General features: G+C 35.9%; 1 protein-coding gene across 4 annotated transcripts in view; it reads left to right on the forward strand.

The window, feature by feature from the left end:
* The first annotated feature begins 1271 nt into the window (after positions 1-1271).
* Positions 1272-24565, forward strand: part of OPA1 (OPA1 mitochondrial dynamin like GTPase) — an 80755-nt gene continuing 57461 nt past the window's right edge. Inside the window, exons 1-7 of one of the 4 annotated variants that reach the window (XM_019723200.3) lie at positions 1276-1494; positions 8184-8502; positions 9157-9253; positions 10997-11104; positions 11614-11667; positions 12342-12409; positions 21106-21216. In XM_019723200.3, the coding sequence (XP_019578759.2) occupies positions 1463-1494; positions 8184-8502; positions 9157-9253; positions 10997-11104; positions 11614-11667; positions 12342-12409; positions 21106-21216 (789 nt within the window). In that variant the 5' untranslated portion in view covers positions 1276-1462. Of the gene's footprint in view, positions 1495-8183; positions 8503-9156; positions 9254-10996; positions 11105-11613; positions 11668-12341; positions 12410-21105; positions 21217-24565 lie in introns of all 4 variants that reach the window. The other 3 variants (XM_019723206.3, XM_019723214.3, XM_019723222.3) reach the window with 3 other exon arrangements.

Genomic DNA, 24565 nt, shown 5'->3' on the forward strand with positions numbered 1-24565 from the left:
CCTCCAACATTGAGAGGTTTAGGAGAGGAGGCGGAACCAGCAAAGGAGACTGGGGAGCAGCAGCTCCCGGAGAAAAGGGAGAATATAATGTCCTGAAAGCCAAGAAAGGGAAATTGACTAAAAAGGAGAGTGCTGAGCACCTACCATCATCTGAGCTGAATGCTGAGAGGTCCAGAGACCATTGACAGTATGGAATTGTTGGAGACGTTGACATGAACCATTTCAACAAATTAGTGAGATTAGAAACCAGGTGCAAGCTGGTTAAAGGGTGAGTGAACAAAATCATTTCCGACGCCTTCTAAACTGCACAAGCTTATTCCAAACCTATAGCTGTCCTAATTGATCTATGCCCCTGAAGCAGGTCCCAACTGGGACCCCAGTACTCAGAATGCCTTCCCGATGCCCTGCCCTGTTCCAGCCCCTCGTCCCAGAGAATCAGCTTGTAGATGCTTGCTAACTACAAACTCTACCGCTTAGGATTTTCCCAGGTTACTCCCCCACCATTCCCAGACAGCTGGTGCCACAAGAGATACGATGACAGAGGGGGGCATCATGAAAGGAGAACAGGCCTCCGGGACATCATGCAGCTTCTGGGAGAGGGCTCTGATCCCCCCCCCCCCATATACACCCCCCCCCCCCCCAGAATGTAAAGCGGTTTTTGGAGGTGTTAACCGGCTGCCTTCTCAGACCACCGGTTCTGTGATAATAAACGCTTATTCTATGACCCAATTCCTGTGTTGCTCTATTGGCTGAGGGGTGCAGGCAGCACCAGCCCCGACTCCTTCGGCCTCCGGTGACACCCATATTACACAGGACCTTCTGAGATTCGGAGGCACTTAACCTGTCCCTGACTCTTCCTCCCGCCGTCCGGAGATTTTTCTAAGGATAAGCAAGTGCCCTGTAAACAAAGACGCTGGGCGAAGACAGTGGGTCAAAGGAGCAACCGTTGGCTTTTATTGCTCTATTACAGTCCTCATTCTGTACTTTCTAGGCTCCGCCAATGCTCCCTCAATACGTAAATTTTTTTTAAATCGCTACCACGCAGGGACAAAGTATGGATTCGGATTCCACGCCCCTCACCCTTCTCTGTCCCTGCCCAGCTCTGGACTGGACCCCACCTCCTCAAGTCTTTAACCTGGGAACCTCGAATTCAGAATCCCAAACCGGAAACAGAGGGCGGAGCGGGTTGTCTGGGCTCCGAGCGCATGCGCTGGTCCCCCTCGGACCGTTTGTGCTGCGCTCCCAGAAAGGGCGGGGGGCTTGTTTGCCTGACGGACTGAGTACGGGTGCCGGGCGGGCCCTTGCGGAAGTCCATGCGCCATTGGAAGGGCCGCAGTGGCTTCCCTGTGTCCTTGTTGCCCAGGGCCTCTTCCTGGGTCATTCCTGGAGCAGGAGCCGGACTGGGGCTCACACCAGGGCTCCCGCGTGGTCTCCGCGCCTGCGTGACCTCCTCTCTGGAGGGATGTGGCGACTACGCCGGGCCGCCGTGGCCTGGTAAGTGCAGGCTCGACCTGGCCCCGTTATTTCTGGGGCCTCGGGAAAACGGGGTTGTCCTATTAGTACTGACAGAATGTGCAGATAGTCCTCAGTCCAGACGGAGGGCAGTTGGAGAGTTCTGGGATATTTCTGAGGACCCAGAGTGACAGGAGCCCTGACCGGGCTTATCTGAGGTGCCACCTCCAGTACTGGCTCTTGTCCCTTTTCCTTTGCAGCTCGAAGACTCTGGGCGCCTTTCAGTCTTGGCCTGTCTCTATTGTCCTTTTGTCCCTGCCCTTTTCACCCTTCTGACCTCACTGTATCTCTGTCTCTGGTTGCTTCTTGCTTTTGCCCTCGCCTTCCCGGATGTCTGGTTCTATCCCTGTGTCACCCATTCCGCGTCTCTCTTAACCCTTCTTTTCTGTCCGCGCCGGGCGTACATTATTCCTGCAGGTATTCTCGCTTTTCTCCGAGGGTGTAGGGGACTCTGCCTCTTTCCCTAGTCTCCTGAGTGAACGTGATTTGGAATCAGATCGGAGCAGTGACGCATACGATGTCAGAGATGATGATTAGAGATTACCCTCTTACTAGCAGCTTTTTTTTTTTTTTTTTTTTTTTCCCAGTGTTTAGAGAGGGAGACTTGCTTTTGGACACGTGGTGTCAAATGTGGCGCTACCTTTCTACTCACACTGTTATTGTTGCCCTGGCCTGGTTTAATCCTAAGTAGAAAATCACAGAAGTCTTTTTATTTCTATGGGTTACTATATGCATTTTAACGAGATTAAATATAACTATCTTTACACATAGTAGTATTCCAATATTCTTAGATACTTTCAGAATTATTGTTGCAGGCATTTGATAAGAAGTAATATGCATTCAGCAAGGTTGAAAAAAACTTGATTTTCCTAAATTAACTCAGCCTCTAAACACCTGTCTTGATTTTTTTTCAGAACGTTTTAAATGATGTAGATAGTTTAGTGTTTATAAAAAGAGAATCCATTTATTTCATGAAGCTTAACCTGAGACTAAGTTCAGAACTGGATGGTATACAATAGTTTTTGTCAATTAGAATAATTTAGTAAGTTATTTCTAATATCATAGAATTCTTAATTTCTGAGTAAATCCAACAGCTCTCCCTACTGAAGTAAGTTATTTATAACCTTTTAATTTCTACTCAGTATTTACTGGGGAAACATCTAATTTTCTTTGAATATGACTTTCTAGAAAATAGCATACTTTGTTGGAGCAATTAAGATATGGAGCAAAAACTTTTTTAAAAAGTTTAAAAACAAACTGATTAATAACTGATATTTGTTTATTCAGTTGGAGGTTGTTGGGCTAAATTGTTTCTAAAGTTACTATGACTCCATAGAGTTGTGGCTTAAAAATGTCTTATGTTGTAGCAGCTTAGCTACCTGCAGAAATAGAGATGTGAAAGGCCAAAGACCCAAGCTCTGGAATTTATGTTTTGCTGTAGCTCCTCTGCGTGTTATGAAGGAGTACTTTTAATTTCCTATTTGTTAGCACATGGAAACATAAACATTTCTTGACATACATGTCTAAATACATGCTAATACCCATGTAGGAAGACCAGTATTTATTTAGGTACAATAAATATTTGTGTAAAATTGTTGAAAAAAGAATTACATATTAAGGAATGGTATACAGGTTAAAAGAGATGGTAGATGACACAAATTAGATGATTTCAGGAGTGAAAAACCTTGTATTGGTTCATGTTTGATTTTCAGTTTGAATATAGAAGTCTGTTCAAAATTCTTTCAGGATTGTGAAGACATTGCTACATTTTTTTCCTAGCATCCTTTGTTACTAATACACACTCTCAGGGCAATCTGATTTTTGTGTGTTTGTAGGTATCTTCTTTTTCCCATTATGGAAGCTTTCAGGATCTTCGCTTATCTTAAAATTCTCGAGGCTTTGTCTAGGCTTAGGTCTTCCTCCTTTCCCACTTTCCACTGCCCACCCCCACTCATCTGGCCTGGCACTCAGTCTGCTTTTCTGTTACAAAGATTCTTTCTTCAGTTCTAGGAAGTTTTTCTTCTCTTATTTCTTTATTTTCTTTTATTTTTCCTGTTTTTGGTGGCTTTTTTTTTTTTTTTTTTTTTTTTTTAGACACCTGTTATATGAACATTGGTCTTCTTAGATTGATCCTGTATGTCCATGGTTTTCAAAATATGATCTGTACCCATCATCTGTTAAAGAAGTATCCATATACCACAATATGTGTATATGCACACTTTAAAAAATATATATAAAATGTACCTCTGTATTAAATTTATTTATATTATAAGTCTACCCTGACATAATCGTGAAGGATGAGATACACCTCCCCCCCTGCAAAAAAACCCCACAGTATTTGGAAGCTTTGGTACTTTCTTCTTGAATCCCAGTGGATCATTTTGTGCATCCCACGGATTGCATTCCACGCATACCCCATTTTGGATACCACCTTTCACTTAACTTTTCTCTCAGGGTTTCCACTTTTTTGTCTATAGACTAAGTTCTGCATAACTTCCTTAATTCATTTTCTGGTGTTGCTATTTTTTTCGTTTTTATTGGCCGTTACAGCTTTAATTTCCATGAACTCTTTAATGTTTCTTAAACTCTTAAAGACGTGTGTGACTCTATAAACTTTGTGTTGGTCTTCAGTTGCCATCTTGAATAACAATCTGCTTCTATTTCTACAATATCTTTAGGGAGCCTCCTGAGAATATTAATTAGAATTTCATATCTCTGCTTTTTCCAAGATTTATACCATTGTTTATCTTGGTCCTCATGTTAAGAGTTCTGGTTTCCTACAAGAGCCTGGTTATCTAATCATATTGAAATAGAAAGGACTGATAGTTGATATAGGTGCCTGGGTGCATTCCCCTGAATGAGAAGGCTAATTTAGCAAAATATGTTTTAAGTGTTTAATGTATCAGTTAGCAGCCTTCATTTTTGGGCTTTTAGAAAGTGGGCAGTCTATCTGATCTCTTTATAAATGCAAATATTGTTGGAGCTTACTCTGGGCAGAATCCCCACCCCACCACCAGCCCTGCATGCACTAGGGAGTCATAGGTCTCCCCTGCCAGGTTGCGTAGCCTGGGGGCAAGTGTTGTTAACTTTCAGCTTCATGGAAATTGGGGTAGAGGGTGACCCAAACCACCTTTACCAGGTTGGTGCTTCAGTAAGTCTCAGTTTCTTCTGTTTTCATTCTCTTACTTGTATCTAAAGAGGATCCTGTTGTGAAAAATAGTGTCTCCTTTATACGCATTGATCTTTTAGGTCATCATTGTGAATTGGAAGCTCTAGAAGTGATTCTTGAGAATGGCTTTCCAAGTACTAGGATTTTGCTTTCCATCGGTTAATCTCTTCTAAAAAGCACATTTTACATGTAGTTCCTGACCTGGACCACCAAACACTGTCGCTGTCCCTGCTCCCACCCACAGCTGTTGCTGCTGCCATTGTGGGAATAGGAATTTCAGGGGTTTGGATGTTAAAGAGGAGGTACAGCGGGTCCTTGAATAACATCATCATGTTCAACCTCGTTTCATTATAACATTGTTGAGATGCTGTAGAAACTTAACTCTTGTTTATATCAATTAGCCTGTGGTAAAATTGGTTTCATTCTTTGTACATTGTTTGGCAGAAACTATCAACGACATTAGGTGAGGACTTATTGTAATGAAAAAAAAACATCTTAGGGATATGACCGCTCAGGCCTGGACTTCGTCTATTTGGATCTATATTTGGGTGAACTCCTTTCTAGAAATGGCAAATAATTTTTTGTGAGTTAAACGGCTTCTCATTCACACATTAGTGGAGGTCAGTGCAATTAATGGTGAAATTACATTTATTGAACACTTTTTCTGTGGTCATTGCTAAGTTCTTTCACTTTAAAAAAAAATTGCTGTTTAATTCTCCCAGTAACGTGTTCGTTCAGCAGATTTATTGAGTGTCTACCCTTTGTGAGGCACTGAGCTAGGCTTTAGAAATACAGTGGTAGGCAAATCAGACAGGACCCTGGCCTTATGAAGATGGCAGTTTATGATGGAGACAAATATTAATCCAATAATTACACTATTATGTAATGTAATTTTATAAGCACTGAAGGAAAAGTATGGGGAGCCAAGACCTGTTGCAGGGAGACTTGAATAAGAGTGAAGTGTCGGGGAGAGGAGGGAATGCTTGAGGTGAAACCAGTTGTGACAGGAATTAACAAGAGTAACGGAAGTTGCAGTTACACTTCCATAGGTAGCCGAGTTTGTGCAGAGTGGGGGGTAGGGTCCTGAGGTGGGAACTTCGAGCATGCCACCGTCGAGGAACCAGATGAAGTCTGGTCTGGACGTGAGAAGGAGAGAGGTAGGGCCCAGACTGCGGGAGGCTTCATAGACCAGGAGTTTGGATTTTATTCTCAGGGCAGGGGGAGATGTTTCAAAGATACGTGGGTGCATGCCGGTGATCAGATTTACATTTCAGAAGAGTGCTCTGGTTTTACTGTGGAGAACACCTTGGTACGGACGGTTGTAGCCACCCAGGTAAGAAATGGTGGAAATGGAAGATTTGAGATCTGTGTTGAAGTAGAATTAAGAGAACTTGAGGGTGAGGGAGGTATCAAGAATGTTCCCCAAGTCTGTGGATTATGGAACTGAGTAGATGCTCATGCCGTTTTCTGAGATAAGGAGTCCTGGAGGAGGGTTGGGGTTTGGGTGGGGGGAGGAGAGACATCAGGGTTTTGGACATCTTGTAGTTGACGTACTTCTTGATATCTGAGTGGCAGTGCTGAGTAGGCAGTTGGATACCAGGATCTGGAACTTAACTGTTTGTATTAAACATGAATTTGAGAAACATGGGTATGTAGGTAGTAATTGAGGGAATGGGTGGGGATGAAATTGCCTAGGAAGGATGTGTACAGTGAGAAGTGGATTTAGATCTAAGCCTTAAGGAACTCCCGACAGTTAGAAGGTAGCTGGGGAGGAGGCCACTGAAAGGGCAGTGAGGTAAGAGTAAAAACCTAGAGCCAGCCAGGGAAGAGTGAGTTCCAACAGTGAAGAGGTGTCCGTGTTGTCACATATTGCGGAGAGATTAAAATGAGAATGGAAAAACCAAATGCCCATTGGAAAGCTTTCTGCACACTGAGTAAGCTATTTCACTGCAGTGATACAAATGGAAATCGGGTTGGTCTGGCTTTTAATGGAGTAGCTAGAGAAGGGAAGTGGGTCTTTTTTCCCCTCTCTCCTTTAAGATGAGAGATTTGACTTGTGATTCCTGAAAAGGCGGGAGAAAACGGAATTCCAAATAGAGGGATTCGCCCTTAATGGGAGGAGGAACACTTGCTGTAATCTTACAGGGCTTGTGGGGAGCAGGGGGAGCGAGAAGCATAGGTATAGGTACAGGAAGTAAACAGCATGCTTTCTTCTGATGGCCTCCACTTCCTCCGTGAAGTAGGGGGCAGGGTCGTCTGCTGAGAGTTGGAGCGAGAAGAGGGAGATGTGAGAGGTTAGAGAGGAGAGTGGAAAATGTCTGAAATAGTCCTAGCAGAGAGGAGAAGAAGTAAGTGATAAGTGAAGTAAGATTGTCAGGCAATCTCAAGGGCCTAGCTGAGATACCTGTCCGTGCAGTAGGTGCGATTTTCTTCAGTAGTGCTTCATTCCCCCGGTATAGGCAGGGAAAAAAGCAATAGTAAGGTTCATCCAGGGTTTATATTTTGCCAGTTAAGCGAAACAAAAAGTCAGAGGGCAGGGGAGTCTAGACTATTGCAAAAGAGTTATTGAAACTATGAACTAGGGAATTTAAGGTGAGTAAGTGGATCAATAGCTAAGATGGGAACTAATAGGTAAGAAGATAGAAGTATCAGTGACTTGGCTGTCCTTCTAGGGTCGAAGATGGTTGTAGTGAAGGGGAATTATGGTCTGAGAATAAGATAATTGAATTAGTGATTGCTGACTATAACTCTGATATAGCTATTATTTAATTTTAACAGACTGAAAAACTGAGGCTTTGGTAAATTCATCATTTGCCTTTGATTACCCAAATAGTAAGCAGTGAAGCTGTGATTGGAACCAAAGTTTATCTGACTCAAAAGACTTAAGTAGATGTAGGAATAGAGTTGAAAGAAGTTTGAGCTAAATGTTATGGAACCATGAACTATTCCCAAAATTGATTAACCTCTAGAGTTTTTAGTATCAGTAAGTGGCAAGTGGTAACTTTAGTTGTCCCAAGTAGAATCTCATGGTTGTTATTTAATCTTCTTTTCCCTCCTCCCATGTCTAGTCTGTCATTCTACTATCTACCTTTCCCTTTCCTTTCTCACTGCTGCCACCTCACTTTAGTTTCTTCTCTCATATCTGGGCAACTGAAATAAGAGAACAAGCTCTGGAGTCCTACTGCCTCAGTTTGAATCCCACCTTTACTCTTTACATCACTGTGCACTTAGGCAAGTTACTTATATTAGTGTGCTCCCTTTTCCTCGTTTGAAAATGGGGATAATTCATGATAGGATTATTAGGATTCATTGAGGTAGCACATGCTGCAACAGTGCCCAGCTCATAGCAAGTTGTTAGAAAATGTGAGCTATTTTATGACGTAGTAAGGTTGGCCACCTGTGCACGCATATGTGTGTTTTCCCTTTAGTGCATTGCTCTTGTATTATTTCCTTTGTGTTGTTACCCTGTGTGATCTTTCTGCCATACCCATTTTTCTTTCAGTGAGGTCTGCCATTCCTTAGTGAAACATAGCTCTGGAATAAAAGGAAGCTTACCACTACAGAAACTGCATCTGGTTTCACGAAGTATTTATCATTCACGTCATCCTACCTTAAAGCTTCAAAGAGCCCAGTTCCGGACCTCATTTCAGCAGTTCTCCTCCCTAACTAACCTTCCTTCACATAAATTGAAACTTTCCCCAATTAAGTATGGCTACCAGCCCCGCAGGAATTTTTGGCCAGCAAGAGTAGCTGCAAGACTCTTAAAACTTCGGTATCTCGTCCTGGGATCTGCTGTTGGGGGTGGCTATACAGCCAAAAAGGTGAGTTTAACTTTCCTACTTCCTTTCCAATTATTCAGCATGACTATTTTAAGTTTTATAGCATACATAAGTTTTCTTTAGTGCAGTAAAATATAATTGGATGTTTAAACATTTATTGTATGTCTCTACTATGTGCTAGGTTGCTTTAGTGGTGTGACTAGTAGTAAGAAAATGCCTTTGAAGCTTAATTATAATTATAGGAGATACATACAGCCTAGTGGAAGGACCCCTGGGAGTGAGAACACCTTGGTTTGATTTTTCAGCTTTGCCTTTTAGGAACACAGATAGGAAAGTGAAGTGGCCTGTTCATTCAGCCACTTCTTGGCTGTGACCAGAGGCAAGGTGTCCTGACTCCTGGTCTGTCTGTCTTCTGTTCCACAGTGTTGTTTAAAGCCAAAGCATGAAACTTGCTTGAAATAGGAATATGTTTTGAATTTTTACATTTTCCATAGTCAGTAAAGGGACATTTAAATTTTTATATGCTTGCCTACTAATGTGTTTTTAGAAGAGTTGGGACTGCTTTGTTTCTAAAAGTTTTGAATATTTCACTCTTAGTAGATGAGTATGTTTTAACTAAATAAATTAAAATAATTTTCCTTATATTTTTTACATGGCATTCAGAGCATTTGATTGGCATGTTTTCTTATCTTTTAGACTTTTGATCAATGGAAAGACATGATACCGGACCTTAGTGACTATAAATGGATTGTGCCTGACTTTGTGTGGGAGATTGATGAATACATTGACTTAGGTTTGTATCATCAGCATTAAAATAACTGCTTTTTGGTCCTATCTTCAGGAAAGAGAACTAATTGTATTGAGATAGTTTCCTAACTCATGAGTTTAATGTGTAGCAGTTTTATTTTAATGATAAAAAATAGAATATCAAAGAAAAACTATAAAACAAAAAGTATCCACTAGTCCATCACTTTCACATAGCTGCCACTCTCCTTATGGAGCATTTTCTTTTAATTGTACCTATTCTGTGTATGTTGTTAATATTTTAGTTCCCTTTTTAAAACTGTATAATCATAGTGAACACAGACTGTGGTATCTTATCTTTCGCTTCCTAACATATGTTGGCAGTGTTTTCCAGACCGCCAAGCAGCCTTCCCAAACATCATGTTCGATGCTGTATGTCACCCAGAACAGATGCACCATGACCCACCTACTTAGCTCTTTTTGATTGGATACCGTGGTTACCTCTGTTTTTTGTAACCAGGTTCCTTAAAAGTCTGCTAGTGTCCAGAGTAATTTCTTCCTATTATCAGCCACTGTCCCCCTTTTTCTAATAATAGGTAATTGAGAAAATAGTGTATTTGATAACTATGATTGCCAGTAAGTCATGGTGATCGTTTCAAAAAATTTTTTTAGATGAAATTGTTTTCCTCGGTCTCCTTTTATAGACGAATTTCTTAGGTGAATATGGGGGTAGAATTAATCTCTACACGCACTTATTCATAGCACTTTCTTAAAACTGTACTGTGTTGACATAGGTGTTTGTAGAAAAAGCATTCTTTCAAATTATTTTTCTAGTATTTGTAAGTAGAGCTTTTTAAACTTGCTACATTTGTCAGTACCATGGCGCAGTGGCTGAGAGCCTGGATTCTGAACCAAGACTGCCTAGGCTTAAACTCTGACTCGCCTGCTTCTTTGCTGTGTTTTGGGTGCAGTTCCATAACCTCTGTGCCCCAGTTCCTCATCTGTAAAATGGGTTTGATGATGGCTGTGCTGTAGGGTTGCTCTGAAAATTAAGCAAGTGAATGCTTTTGTAGTACTTAAAATAATAGCTGACACGTGTTTTTATTTTGAGACTATGTGTTTTGGTCTTCAGAGAAAAATGAGAAAAGCCTTTTCTAATTCAGAAGACTGTAAAATTGTACCAGACTTGGGCAAAATTTTTGAGTGTTTTTAAACAAAAATAAATGCTTTGACTATTTTATAAATAAAGCTAGCTAAAATAAAATAAAAGCTTGCCTTGGGCTCCTAGATAGTTATTTTCCAATTGGTAACAGGTGTGAATCTTCTTAGGGACTATGAAAGGAGGGCAAAAAGTAATGGAATTCTGTTCTAGAACTTGAACTGGGATGTGATCACTTTTTTGAGTTAGGCCAGGTGCTGTAAGAGATTTTTTTTTTTTGGTTTGATTCTTTGCCTCTTTGCTGTGACTTTCTCCACAAAAGTACTTCTGATTTCAATCCAGTGTTAACATTGTTAACACAGTGCTTCTGTCTCAAGGTATTTAACTTGTAAATCAGAGGTCTCCATCTAAGCCATATGTTTGATGAGTCTTTTTTTAAATTTCATGGCTTGTAGAATATCATCAGAATAATATATTTTTTTCAGATGTATGTAGTAGTTATAGTGTAATAGGGCAAAAATGGAAAAAGATTTTAATTTAAATTTATGTATGATGATTATTTAAATTTTATTTATGTTTTAATAGTCAAATTTTTATTTTGAGAATTTTTTTTCTTTTTCTTGTCTTCTTCAGAGAAAATTAGAAAAGCCCTTCCTGATTCAGAGGACCTTGCAAAGTTGGCACCCGACTTTGACAAAATTGTTGAAAGCCTCAGCTTATTGAAGGACTTTTTCACCACAGGTAAGAAAGGACCTGTGCTTGAGCTCATTTAAAATGTCAGGAGCGACAGAGGAAAAATAATTAGATGTATTCATTTGTTTATCCCCATCTTTTAAATGAAAACTTTTAGTACAAATGAAAAATGGCATTTTGAAAAAAAAACAAAAAAAAAAAACAAAGTTTTGTTGTGTAATGATTTTAATTTTTGTTTAGCCCAACAGAATGAAAGTTTGCAAGAACTTAAACAAGCTAGGCTTTAGTTGGTGAGGGAAAAAATATCACTTGTTCTTGACAGGTAGATGAGACTTCCTATGTGTTTGCTTTTCATAATTGGTTTGAGCCAATTTAATGAATTTAAAACATGTTTAATTATGATAGACCATAATGAGTAGAATTTACTTAGGTTAATCCTGGTGTATTTGCCCAATCACTGCCTTATCAAGATAAACATCTAAGATCTGAGACATCTTTCTTTGCTCATTCCTGTTAAGTTTTACATTTCTATTTCCCCTTTTGCTGATTTTTCACAGGTCACAAATTGGTTAGTGAAGTCATAGGAGCTTCTGACCTGCTTCTCTTGTTAGGTGTGTAAACAGACATTTTTGCTGACCTTAACATGCCTTTTAAATGCTTCTAATATAATAAATAAAATTGCAGACCAAATTTATAATGCTGCTTATGCTGAATTTTAAAACCCCAGAATTACATTGGGCAAATTCATTCTCCTTTAGGTGGAAATAATAAAACAATTATTTTGTGGTAAAACTAAAATTCCTAAATATGTATCTGTATTATTAAATTAAAGATATTAAAAAGAAAATTTGCTTTACCAGAATATTCTCTTGAAATTGATCTGATTGTTTTTGATAATTGAAATGAAAAGTAATTTTAGTTTGTCTCATCTGTCCTGTCATAGTTGACATTTTAAATTTATTTTTTCACTAAATGTAGTCTGTAATGCAGTGGTATATGGCTGAACTATAAGTACTCTCATGTAAAATCATTCTTATCAAAAATTGTCTTACTTCTTTATTGTAATTTTCAGTGATTTAAAAAAAAATAGTTAAATATGTACTATAATTTTAAAAAGTTTTGCATAGGTTACCAATGTGTTTTTTAAAATAAGAATAGTTTTCAAAAAAAGTGATACTTGCTCTAAAAATCCATTTACCTTTTAATCTACTAAACATAATTTAGAATTTAGTTTAGATTATTGACATCACTGGAGAATTTAAAGGACTGAATATTTATCTTTAAGGTTCATCTGGAGAAACCACATTTAGAGCAACAGATCATGGACCTGAAAGTGACAAGCATTTTAGAAAGGTAAGTGTAAAGCAGAATTCTTCACATGGATAGTCTTAAAAGATTTAAAAGTTTTTACCTACATGGAAGATTAAAAAATGGGAACATCTGAGGAGCAAGTATAAAACACTTAAGTAGAGTATTGTTACTAATATTGGTACAAAATGCAAGGTACTAATATATAGCAGTTTTGGAAATATAACTGGAAAAACCCATTTCCTTCAGATATGTCTTGTGAAACGTTAGATTCAAGGATTTGTCCCCAACAAAGTATTTTGTTGTTATTAGGTTGGTGCAAAAGTAATTGTGGTTTTTGCAATTATTTCTAACCTTTTAAACTGCAATTACTTTTGCACCAACCTAATCAATGTTTATGGTAAAAGCTGATATAAATGAAACAAGCAGGCTTCTTTTTTTCCTTGGGATTTCTCATACCTTAATGCACTCATGTGTATTGTGAAGCTCCAGGAGAAGTCAAGTTGTACAGGGTTTTCAAGATTTATTTAACAACAGAACCCTTTTTCATGAAATATCTTTTAGGGACCAATGTTTCATGCATACACTTAGGGGGAAATATTTAGGAAATAAAGAGTTATTAGGGGATAAATTAATTCTGTTACATTGATAGTTAACAAAATTATGGGGTTATTTAGGGTTTGTCGGTTTCAACACATGCGTTAACAAAATCCATATGAAAGTTTTAGGAGAATTGCTTAAGTAGAATAACACACCTATACATTGCTCTACGTTTATATTCATACGTTAACCTGATATTTTCTTAGTCTACTCTTTTCATCTTTTGGAATTGGTAAGATAACTGATTTCTTGAAAATTAATGAAAATAATATCTAGATAGATATCTGGAAAAAATACTCTACGAACATTTTAAAATTAAATATGGAATATGGAGCTTTTGTACTTACGGTAATTATGGTTTTAATACATTGCAAGGAAATCATTTTAAGTTTATTTGGGAAGCAGGAAGAAAATAATTCCTATGTGTAGGTTTATGTCTTTCTCCCTGTCCTTCAACTTTGAACTTTTTACATGATATTCCAAGTTTTAGTTATCAAAAGATTTTTTTTCCTATTGCCTTTTAACTTGATCTTTTGGAGATCAAGTATTTCAAAGTGTGTGTGTGTGTGTGTGTGTGTGTGTGTTTGCCTTTTAACTTGATTTTTTTTTTTGATACCTTTTCCATTGGCTTTATTATAACCAAGGGACACCCTTAATTATTGATGCTACTGGAGAGAAAAATTTGAATAGAAATTTGCCAATGATGCACAGCTTATTTTTGATCCAAGGCCTTGGCCCTCAACGCAGGTAGACTCACTGTATAGGGAAGAGCTAATCTAACTGGGGAGAAGAAACCTGTTACACATATGGTAATGTGTTTTCGAGTGACAAGATTTCTTGTTGCCTGGACTAGTTAGGGAAGGTCTGCATCTCTGCTTTTCTCTGATATGGCCTAGGATTGCTTTGGTGAATGAAAAACCTATTTCAGGGCCTGACTCAGATAATGACCTTAAAATACTACTAGGGTGATAAATGAATAATGAATAAATGATCAGGAGCTCTACAATATAGAAGAAGTAAGAGAATGGATCTCTGGGAATGTAATTATATTTACAAATTTGATTTTATATAATAGACATGAAAGCAAATGTATTGCTTTATTTTATAATCTATCCCTTTGCTTGTTTGAGCATAAATGCCCTTGTAGACTGTTTTCTTTTAATATTTTCTTTATTTTTTGTGATTATCTTTTCCATTAAAAACCTCACTAATTATTATTTCTAACTATTTGTTGTAAATACTAAAACTAGAGTAGTAATTAAGCTGCTTTCCTTACAGGCTAAATCAAATTGTAGCAAATGCTAGTATAAAAATTCATTATACAGAAAAAATATTTCCAGCCTTGACTAATGGTTTTAATTATATTAATATGCAGCATTATGTTTTCAAGGCTTGACTATTATCTGTGATACTTGAGGATGATGAACCATTCAGAAAAGATGTAGAAAAACTGATTTTAAGAGACCTGTCTACAAATTGATGGTTTAATGTAAGCCTGGAAAGAGAGACCTTAGCTTAGCCGTAGTCTTTTTGAAATTACTCTAAAACATCACGTTTGAAATTTTGGGCAATGATCAGAGGTGGTAGAATGGCATCCAGAGCTTAGCTGATAACTTTCTTGATTGTTTCAATCTGGTATTTCAGAGCCCGAGATTTAAAATGGTAGTCAGAGTTTGAAGCAGTTGTGCCTTAGCTTAGTGGTTGTCTGGTTTGTACCTAGGTTTCTAGCTAGACTCTAGAAATGTAAAAGTAAATGTGAACCAGATTTTTTAAAAAAAAATAGTAATAAATTAAAAACATTGCAACTAGAACTAAAAAAAAGATTTGTGCTTTCTAATAGGAGAACACATCTGGAGAAGTGCTGGCAAGTAGAGGAACAGTTAGGACCTTTCAAAGTCAACTGAAGTGAAAGTGACGGGGAGTTGAGGGAACACAGATGTCAGATTATTTGACTTGAGTCAGAATGAACAACATGATGAAGTTATTACGTATGGTTCCCAGTCTGGGGTCACTAGACGTTTAGGTGTTCTGGAAAGTTGTAATGGAGATCTTCAAAAAGTCTACAAAAAGCTTATCTTTCTACATATGATGTATGGGCTAACTAAATATCAAGTTTCTTTGATTTTGCCTGGCTTTGTATCCATTCAGTTTGTGGACAGTAATTTGTTACATTGATCAGAACTTCTAATATGTATCTTTAATAAATGAAAAAATGGAAAAATACTGAAACCACTTTTTAATAAATGCTTTTGTTAAAAATTTTAAAACTTGTATCCACTGGAGAAAAATATTAGAAAGAGCCCTTGGTGTGAACTGAACAATACTTTTGAGATCTTTGGAACTACCTGAAGACATTGGGAATTGGAGTGGTGAGCATATGTTAGTAAATTAATGGACTCATCTGATTTGTAAATTAATATATTTCCGTATATCAATCATAATATATATAGGTGACAAGACTACTTAGTGTATCTCCTTTTTTAATTTCAGTACGATTGTTGTATTTTAGTGAAAATTATTTTGCCAATGAGACATTTTATTTGTGCTTTTGTTGTATCATGTTTCTGATTGGTCATAAACATATCACAGAAATAAGGAATATAGTCATTCTGAAGGTTATAAGCACATAATTTATGGAAAATATTAAAGGACCTTTTAAAGTCTAAATCACAAAAAGTGGTATTACTATTTTAAAAACCGGGGGTGCCAAAAACGTATACACATTTTAAGAGACATTAAGATTTTGGTCAGCATTGCTCAAGCAGTAGTTCTTTGTAATCAGAAGTGTCTGGACACCGATGGTAACCACTTTGAGCACCTCTTATAATTGCATGAATCAAACGTGATTTGTATTCATCTTTCGTTATTGGTATATATTAATACAGTTTTTCCCTTTCTTAAAATGTGTATATATTTTTTGGGCACCCTCTGTATAATTATTAAGCATTACTGCTCTTCCTTTCCGCATGTTAATTATTCTTATTTGTGTGACTTACGTTACACCTCTCTGCTGAAATGGCTCTCTTTCTCCTCTGCTTAATTTCCACTCATCCTCTAAGCCCAGCTCAGTTGTCACCCTCATTAAGGCTTCTATAACTATTCTAATTCCATTAATTATACTCTTAACATTTAAAATACTTTCCATATGAAACATTATTTACTTTGGCTTACATTCTTACTATTTCATGAGATATTTCTACCACAGATTCTCTGTTTTCAGAGCACCTACAATAGTGCTGAGCTCTAAGCAAAATTAGTTCATTGATTTAACCCAGTAGAAAAGAGACTAATTTAAAGTAAATAAGTCTGATTAATGCCAACAAGAATGGGCCCAAAGATTTTATAGTATGTCTTTTGCTCTGATTATCTGTGAATTTCTCTTGGCCTTCGCTACTTGGTAACTATTGAGAAGAACAAGAGTGTGAAGGTAGTACATACACATGGTATTCAGAATTACAATGAAGCAGTGTTGCTTAAGTACTATTTATATGTCTGGAATTCTTCATGTAACAAGTAATGTAATAACAGTGGCAAAATGAAATCCTAACAACCAGAACAGTCAAGTAACCACAGATTCAGGAAACTTAAGTTGCCTAAGCAGCTAGCTAGCAAATTATACTTGGTTAGATTCTTAGCCAGGAAGCCAAATGACTTGTGTTGGAGTGTAGTAGATGGGAAGCAGAGGGAGCAGAGAAAGGAAAGCAGGGAAGAGCTGCATGAGGAAAAGTGGAATGGCAAAACAGGCAACTCTATTTCCTTCATGGTAAGCACACTGCACTGTTATGTCATTTAAAAACCCTTAAATAGGTAGATACTGTGTATATGCATATACCACGTTATAGGAAATTTAGAACAAAGGTGATTTGGTAGAAATTGTGATTATTGATAATACTCTTGGTAATAAACAGATTTATCTCTTAAAATTATTATTTATAGAAATTGTCTAAGTAGTAAAATAGGATATGGTATTTCTGAATTGGAGCAAGTTAAATAATCCAAGTGGAAAGACATATTTTCTTCTGATAACCAATAATATTTTCAGTTTGCTATAAATATCATGAGCAGAGTTATTATGTATTACTGGGAAAGAAAAAAATAGTTATTTTTAGTTACTCAATCAGCAGAATTATTCAAACTGAAAAGTAGTTTAGTGACTAGAAATCTTCTTTAAATGGAAGGAGAAAGATGTCTTCACTTTCATAAATTTTTTCTTCTGGACCCAAATTACTTATAAAACTAGTATAGCAGGAGTTGGCAAACTTTTCCTTAAAGGACCAGATAGTAAATATTTTAGGTTTGCAGGCCCTAAGATCTCTGGACTACTCAGCCAGCCCACCATAGTTAGCTACTCCTTCTCCCAAGGGTAATTTAAATATGCCTTCCAAGGTATTGTAATACTACCATTTGCTTCTTTTAAATGTAGATTGAACCTGAAGGGTCAAAGGTACTTTGAAAATAGTGAAACAGGATGGCATCAGGTATAGACTTCGTAGTTACACTGGCTGCATTCAGATCCTGCCTTTTCTACTTTCAGAACTATGTGACCTTGGACAAGTTCCTTAGCTTTCTGAGTTGCTGGTTTCCTCTTCTACAAAGGGAGAAACCCTACCTGATAGGACTATATAAAGCCCTTTAGCACAAGATCTGGCACATAATAAAACTACATAAATATTGGCTATCGGGATGATGATGACTGTGATCATTATTATCTTACCATTTGAATTAATGCATGAGTTAACAGCATATTAACATCATTCCACGAGTATCCTCTCCTCAGTTTCTATGGAATATGTTCTAGGGATTGGGAAAATGGGAGAGTGGATTATAGGGTTGATGTTTAGCTTATCTACAGAATAAACATTTTTTAGGAAACCCGATTTGGGTTTTATGCTAGAAATTTTGTGTAAATTGTGTGTAAAAGGTAAAAGTAGGGTGTAATTTGATTCATTCAAGCAACAGACACGTCAAACTGTTGCTAGGTGCTAACTCTTAACACACCTAATATGTCAGGCATTGTTCTAGGTGCTAGGTATCAAAATAAACAGGATATGGGCCCTGCTCTGCTATAAATTTTTAAAATACTGTTAAAAAATATATTTTAAATGTAATCACATATAAATGACTTATAATTTCAAGATTATTTAATTTTTTTTCTGCCAAACTCAATTTTTAGGTTTTCACAGCATTTTCAGTGGATATTTTGGTTTTTGGAGGTATCACTGATTTTCTTGATCTTACATTATGATTTTTTTTAAAAACCAAAAACACTACATAAAATAGGAGACAGAGCTGCAGTGGCATACTGACAATAGCTAGGAGATATTTGGAGAGTGTATTATCTGTAGTTGTTTATAATAACTATTGTTATTTACATCAATTATACTTCGTATGTAATATATGTCATTTAAAAATATGTGCTATTTCTTGAGAGAAAAATGTTTGAACTTGGAAAAATATTTATTTAAAAATACGTATTTTGTGCATTTAGGAGTGTATCTTGCACAGTAGGTACACACATTTCTTCCTTTTCTTTATTCCACGGGGCGTTAACTTAGAAGCTATAAAGCACATCACTTGGTATTTAGGCTGAGATTTGATGCCTAAAATTGGATAAGGGTAGCATCCTTTAGTCATACAATATAGTGTAAGTAGCTTTTTCTATGTCTAATTTTTGTTTTCTCCTACTTTTTCAGGAGGTAACAGTTAATTTCAACTATCTCCACATAACAATGCTTCAGTAACAGACTTGGAAAGAAAGTGAGGTGTCACTAGAAAGAGAGTGTTTTCTTATAATGTGATAGATTAAATTAGAGTATTTACCATACAATTTGTATATAGATGTAAGCAATGGACGGGGGAGGGGTGTTTAAGGAATGAATAAAAAAAGAATCATGTTTGTGATAGGCCAGCACAGTTAAGAGATGTGGACTATTTTCTCACTGCTTTGGCATTTTATAAATTAGAATACTGGCTGGTATGTTAATTAAAGCACAGGTACTCCACTGTCTAAGCAAATATGGGAATTCCCTTTTTTAAAAGGGAATTGTTTTGAGAAATCTAAACACTTGGATGATTAGAAGTGACTATGGTAAGTCACTAAATGAATAAAAATAAATTGGATCTTTCTGCTTGATGAAAAACAATGATATAAAAAATGAAACAGATGACAAAAAATTATGGGAATGATAAGGGTAGTGCATTGGCATTGTCTTTCTTTGATAAACTTATTAATGGCAAAGTATTTATTTGAAAGCTATATCTTTAAAGGTAAGGTTTTTATAAATATGTTTTGTACTGTTGAATTTGGAAACAAATGTTTAAATTCAGTTATGTTACTTGCCACTTTGATGTTCCCTTGTCATGCAGAAATATCAACTAGTTTTCATCCTTTGACTTGTAGTAAGTCATTAAATTTCATTATTGTTGGTGATGATTGTAGCCTCATGTATTAAAGCTAAGAATTAAACAAAATAAAAATCCCCAAAATTATATGCTAATACTTTCCCTAAGTTTAAAATGCTTTTTTCTGTTTGTATTTACTTTTTTTAAAAAACTGTTTTTATTTATATAAGTCTTTGGGTTATATGAAGTAATCTAAGTTATTAAGCCTCTGGGTGAGTGTAATAATTAAAATTTGAATGTAATGATAACCAGTATTTTATTTTAAGAGACTTTCTAATTATACAAAATAAAATATTTTTAGCACTTATTTTAAAAAGCTCTGAACCTATGTGAAACTCCTAATTGAGATTATTTTAATGAGCATTGGTTTTCTAGCTATTTTTATTTTTATTACTTAGTAAATATTGAGCCTGTTTTCTCCCAGAATACTATTCTTGTGCAAATTAAGTAGTGACCCTATTCATTGGAACTTAACCTTGTTAGGGTTTCTCATTGAGAAAACATTAGGCTTGTGACATTGTCAATTCTTAGTTGTCTTTTCTTTCACATTTCTCAAGCTCAGTTATCTAATAGGGCAGCAATTAAAAATACTGTACAAAAATGACATGTATTTTCGTATCATGCCACACGTGAATACATTGTGATAAGAACTGCACCAGATCAACATTTCATGATTATTAAATGGAACAAATTTTAAACAGAAATGGTGATGATTTTGTGCATAGGTCCAAACTGGGTTTTGTTTCATTTTTAATTTTCATAATATTATTTCCATATCTTAATTATGTTCATAGTGCTTAACTTTTCATAGTGCTTTTGTTTTAGTAACTGATAATATTCTTGGTTATAGTCTCAGAGGCTATTTTTATTTAATGTCAAAACAGCTCGGAAAAAGTGAAAACTCAGTCAAACTACTTATTTGATGTTGTATAACGTTGAAACTACCTAAAACATTATTTTTTAAATTTGCAAAAAGAAAAAAAAAAAACCAAAACTTTAGTCAAATAAGTTTGTGTGCATAGACATGTAGAATATTTGGATTAATGTAAAACCTTAATTAACTTGATTATCAAAAACGCAAATTAATAGTTTTGAGGGACTAATATTTAATTGATGACATCAGATATCAAGGAAAAATATTTACTTAAAAATAATAAATAAGTAAATAAGCCATATGTATCCTCCATTCAATCCTATGAGAATTATGGTTGAGAATTAAAAGATTTAGGTCTATAAAGTCAATACTGTTCAAAAATTCCATTTTGGTTTTTTCCCCCATATGTATTCATATCAAGTCTGGAGCATACATTAGTTCATATTGGCAATTCAAAAGTAAGGGTTGAAGTATTCATTTTCTTGAGTTTCCTGTTGCTAGGAAATGTAGTTGACTACAGCGTCACCTTCCTTGAGCACGTCAGTTAATCTAGGTTTTACTATATGTTGATATTATATATTGGTTCATTTTATTTAGCGAACAGTCACTGCATTTTCCTTTTCACTTTTTAAACTATGCTGTTTATAACTCCTGAGACATCTGATTTTACTGAGGGGAAAAATGGAAATGTGGTACAGAGCTCAGTTATTTAGTGGCTCTAAAAGGGTACATCAGTGTTTCCATTTTTTGTTATAAGCTGTCCATTCCTTCCTAACTTACATCTGTTCCTTTCTTGTGCCCTTTGGTTTTTAACATTGTTCTCCTCCCCAATTTTCCTCTTCTCCTCATTGTAAATTCATGGCAGGGTCTGCTTGGTGAGCTCATTCTCTTACAACAGCAAATTCAGGAGCATGAAGAGGAAGCACGCAGAGCTGCTGGCCAATATAGCACGAGCTATGCCCAACAGAAGCGCAAGGTGATGGATGCTTTAAGGGGGCTACTCATGTATTCACATTAATCAGCCATTTCTACCAACATCATGTCGCCCTAATTCATTCATGGACTCCAGTTAGGAGGAATTGTTTTTCACAAAGTAAAAATGTGAAAGATATGTAGTACAAATGTGTAGCTTTTCTGGAATGGGTAAACATACCCAGAATACATATTTTCTGAAAATTAGATTATCAGTGAGGGTCCATGGATTTGTATTTGGAGAAGAATTATGAATGGTGGTTTACTAGGCCCAGTTACTTGGTCATCCTAAGTTTGTAGCCAACTTGTCTATTTACTTGTTCTCCAAGTTTTCATGTCTACAATGAAAAGGATTACTGTGGATGACAATGTTACATTATTTAAAGAATGAAATATATTTGTTTTAACTAAAATGGATCAGCAGGGAACAGTCTTTTGGCATAGTTATTCTTATATACTTTGATCAATTCATTACACAAAGTTTGTCCACATTCCTTAATAAAGTCAACGCAAATAAATTTTTAATATGGACCACAGAAAAATAGAACTTTGGAAATTTGCTGTAATTGTGGTCATTAAACAACAGATTCTAATAAAAGCATTAATCTGTACAAATACGTGGTTATAGGTACAATCAAGAAGTCCTTAAAAAATATGCTTTTGGCTGTTAGATGTTGTCACAGTAGATGGGTCCCAAGGTTAATGCTCTAAGGGGACTTTTGAGTCAAAATGAATGAAATGAGTTTACGGTTATACTCTGAAATCTTGAAATCAGCTAATTATGTATCACATATTAGAAAAGTTTTGAGGTTATGTACAAATCTTACTTAGGAAAAAGATTCATTCATACATATGATTAGCTTCTATACGTCCTGGTATTGGAATCAACCAATATTATAGGTAACGATTTAGTGCAAGAACTCTGCTGACTAACCTTATCTCATTTGGTGGTGGTTAATACTTGAGAGAGAGTACTTATCACAGTTCCATTTATTTTTTTAGTGTCACTTCCTGGCTTTTCTCAATTCCATGGCTGTGGAATCAACTATTACATACTGTTTAGCTTTCAGTGAATGAATAACATAGGTAAATATAGAAAAGATTTTCCTGTGTGGTTCAATTAAAGTACATGTGTTACCAAGGAAAGACTTATTTTAAATGGTGTTTTAGCATTCTCTGTTATGTATACTGTTGAGAGTACCATTTAAATATTCTAACAAATTGGATGCTTAGACTGAGCCATCCTTTCCTTAGCTTTGTTACAGAAAGAAGGGGAAGTTGCTATTACATTCTGGTACAATATTTAGAAATATGAATGTAGCTCTAGTTAAAAGTTGTTCTTAAATGTTCATAAAGGTAAAATAATTTGAAATGAGTCCTATAGATCTGCCATTTAAGATTTTAAGATACGGTTTAAGATATTTTGAATTTGGTGATTTAAGGGATATTAGAAGAGAATACTGTTCATTTTTTACATTGCCAAATGTTAATGTTCATTTGAGACCACTCTCCTGGCCCTTTCAGGCATAGAGATATTCCTATTTCTAATATTTGTTGGATTATCCACATAACTCTTTCGTGCCTCCCATTTTCCCATTTGTAAAATAGTGACTGACAGGACTGTACCTCTGTCTGTTTTATTAAGGCATATTTAGTAGAGCACCAAACAGGACTTATTCCTGCCCACTTTGGAATTACCTTATGTGAAAGTAAATGGGACTTTAAAAACCATATGTACTCTTGTATAACGACATCATTCCCTTTACTATCCTGAAAGAGTTTCCTTACTGTATCTTCCCTGCTTTTCCCCCTGTAGTTAGTACACAGATGACTTTTTAGCCCTTCACAGTCATAATGATCAAAATCCTAATTCGTGGGATTTTTATTTGATGTTTCCAGGCATTTGATGTTTACTTGAGGTACAAAACCACAGCTACTTTTTGTTGCTTTTTAATCATTTTTCTCCCTTCTTGAAAATATAAGTAGGTCTTCACTTTTTGTATCTTACTAATAGTAGCTAATAAAATTCCCTGTATCTTCTGAGCCAAGGAGTTCATGCAGTGACAAAACTGCCATTGGTACCTTTGCCTCCTGTGACTATGTTCACACACATATACATTTTTGAGTCTTTGTATATGTATTTTGGTATTTCAGAATGGCCACAATGGTTTAGTAAGAAAATTTAAAATCAGATTTGGTTTTTGTGAGGAGCTAGTAAAGGTTTTTCTCTTTCAGCTTTAGCTTGTTTCTGCGGAGGATTCCGCTCTTTCTCCATCAGTTTCACAGCCCTGGAATTGTAGAAAAGCTCTGGTTTCGAGACCATTGATACCCATTTCTGTCAGGGTGAGTTTTTAATTAATTTCATAATGCAAACTGAATATACTAAACAATAAAACAAGAACTTATTTTTGTCATAAGTAGCTGAATTTTACCAGTAAAGTGCATCAACATAAAATATACCCAAATTGCTAGTTAAGACCTAGAGTAAGTGATAGATTAAAAATAGCATGTTCTAGTGTCTTAAGAAAATGTGTACAAGGAGCTTCTCATTAATCTGTAACATTTATTTTGTAAACCGAAAGGTTTTCATCTTTTTCCTAGAAGATATTAGGTGTACTTCTTGACTCCACCACCACTTGTTTTGTAATATAACTTTAATTTTGATGTTCCATTAAACTAAGCAGATAGAAGGTAAAACTGCATGAGTAATTCCTAACAATCGTGCCAGAAGGGCAAATGAGACCTCTAAATACTCCTAAAAATCTGAATTTATAAAAATCTTAACAGTCATGATTACTAAATACTTACATTAGCATAAAGATTGTTTTTTATAATATTTTAACAAACATATCATTTTAACCTTTTGTATACCGAATTACTGAGTTAACCTTTTAAGTCCTTGGCTTATAATAAACATTCTAACTTTTGTGTAATTGTATTAGTTTCTTAGTTATTGCCCAAGACGTAGAGTAATGTTGAATTTTCTACTGTCATTTAGGATCTATTCCATGAAATCATTAAATATTCACATTCAAACTAAAACAGTTTAAACTGATACTTTTTATGCATTTCATACTAATTTAGCTGCAATTGGATGAATATTTAATGGAACAAAGTAAATCAACATACCTTTTTAAGAATTGGGAATTTAATCTGCATTACAAAATTTTTATGACCACATTTGTTGCAGTATAATGGCATGCCATATGATCAAGATGTGGAAATATTTATTTCTTCTTTGGCCTTCAAGGTTTTGTTCTTTGGGTTGTGGGCTCCTCTCCAACTTGTTTCCTCACATTTGAGGAGGCTATTAATAATTCTTGTCCATTTTACACAAATAGTCAAATAAAACA

This window comes from Rhinolophus sinicus, chromosome 17 (assembly GCF_057876585.1).
Source record: "Rhinolophus sinicus isolate RSI-liver-muscle chromosome 17, RSI-T2T, whole genome shotgun sequence".
Lineage (NCBI taxonomy): Eukaryota > Metazoa > Chordata > Mammalia > Chiroptera > Rhinolophidae > Rhinolophus > Rhinolophus sinicus.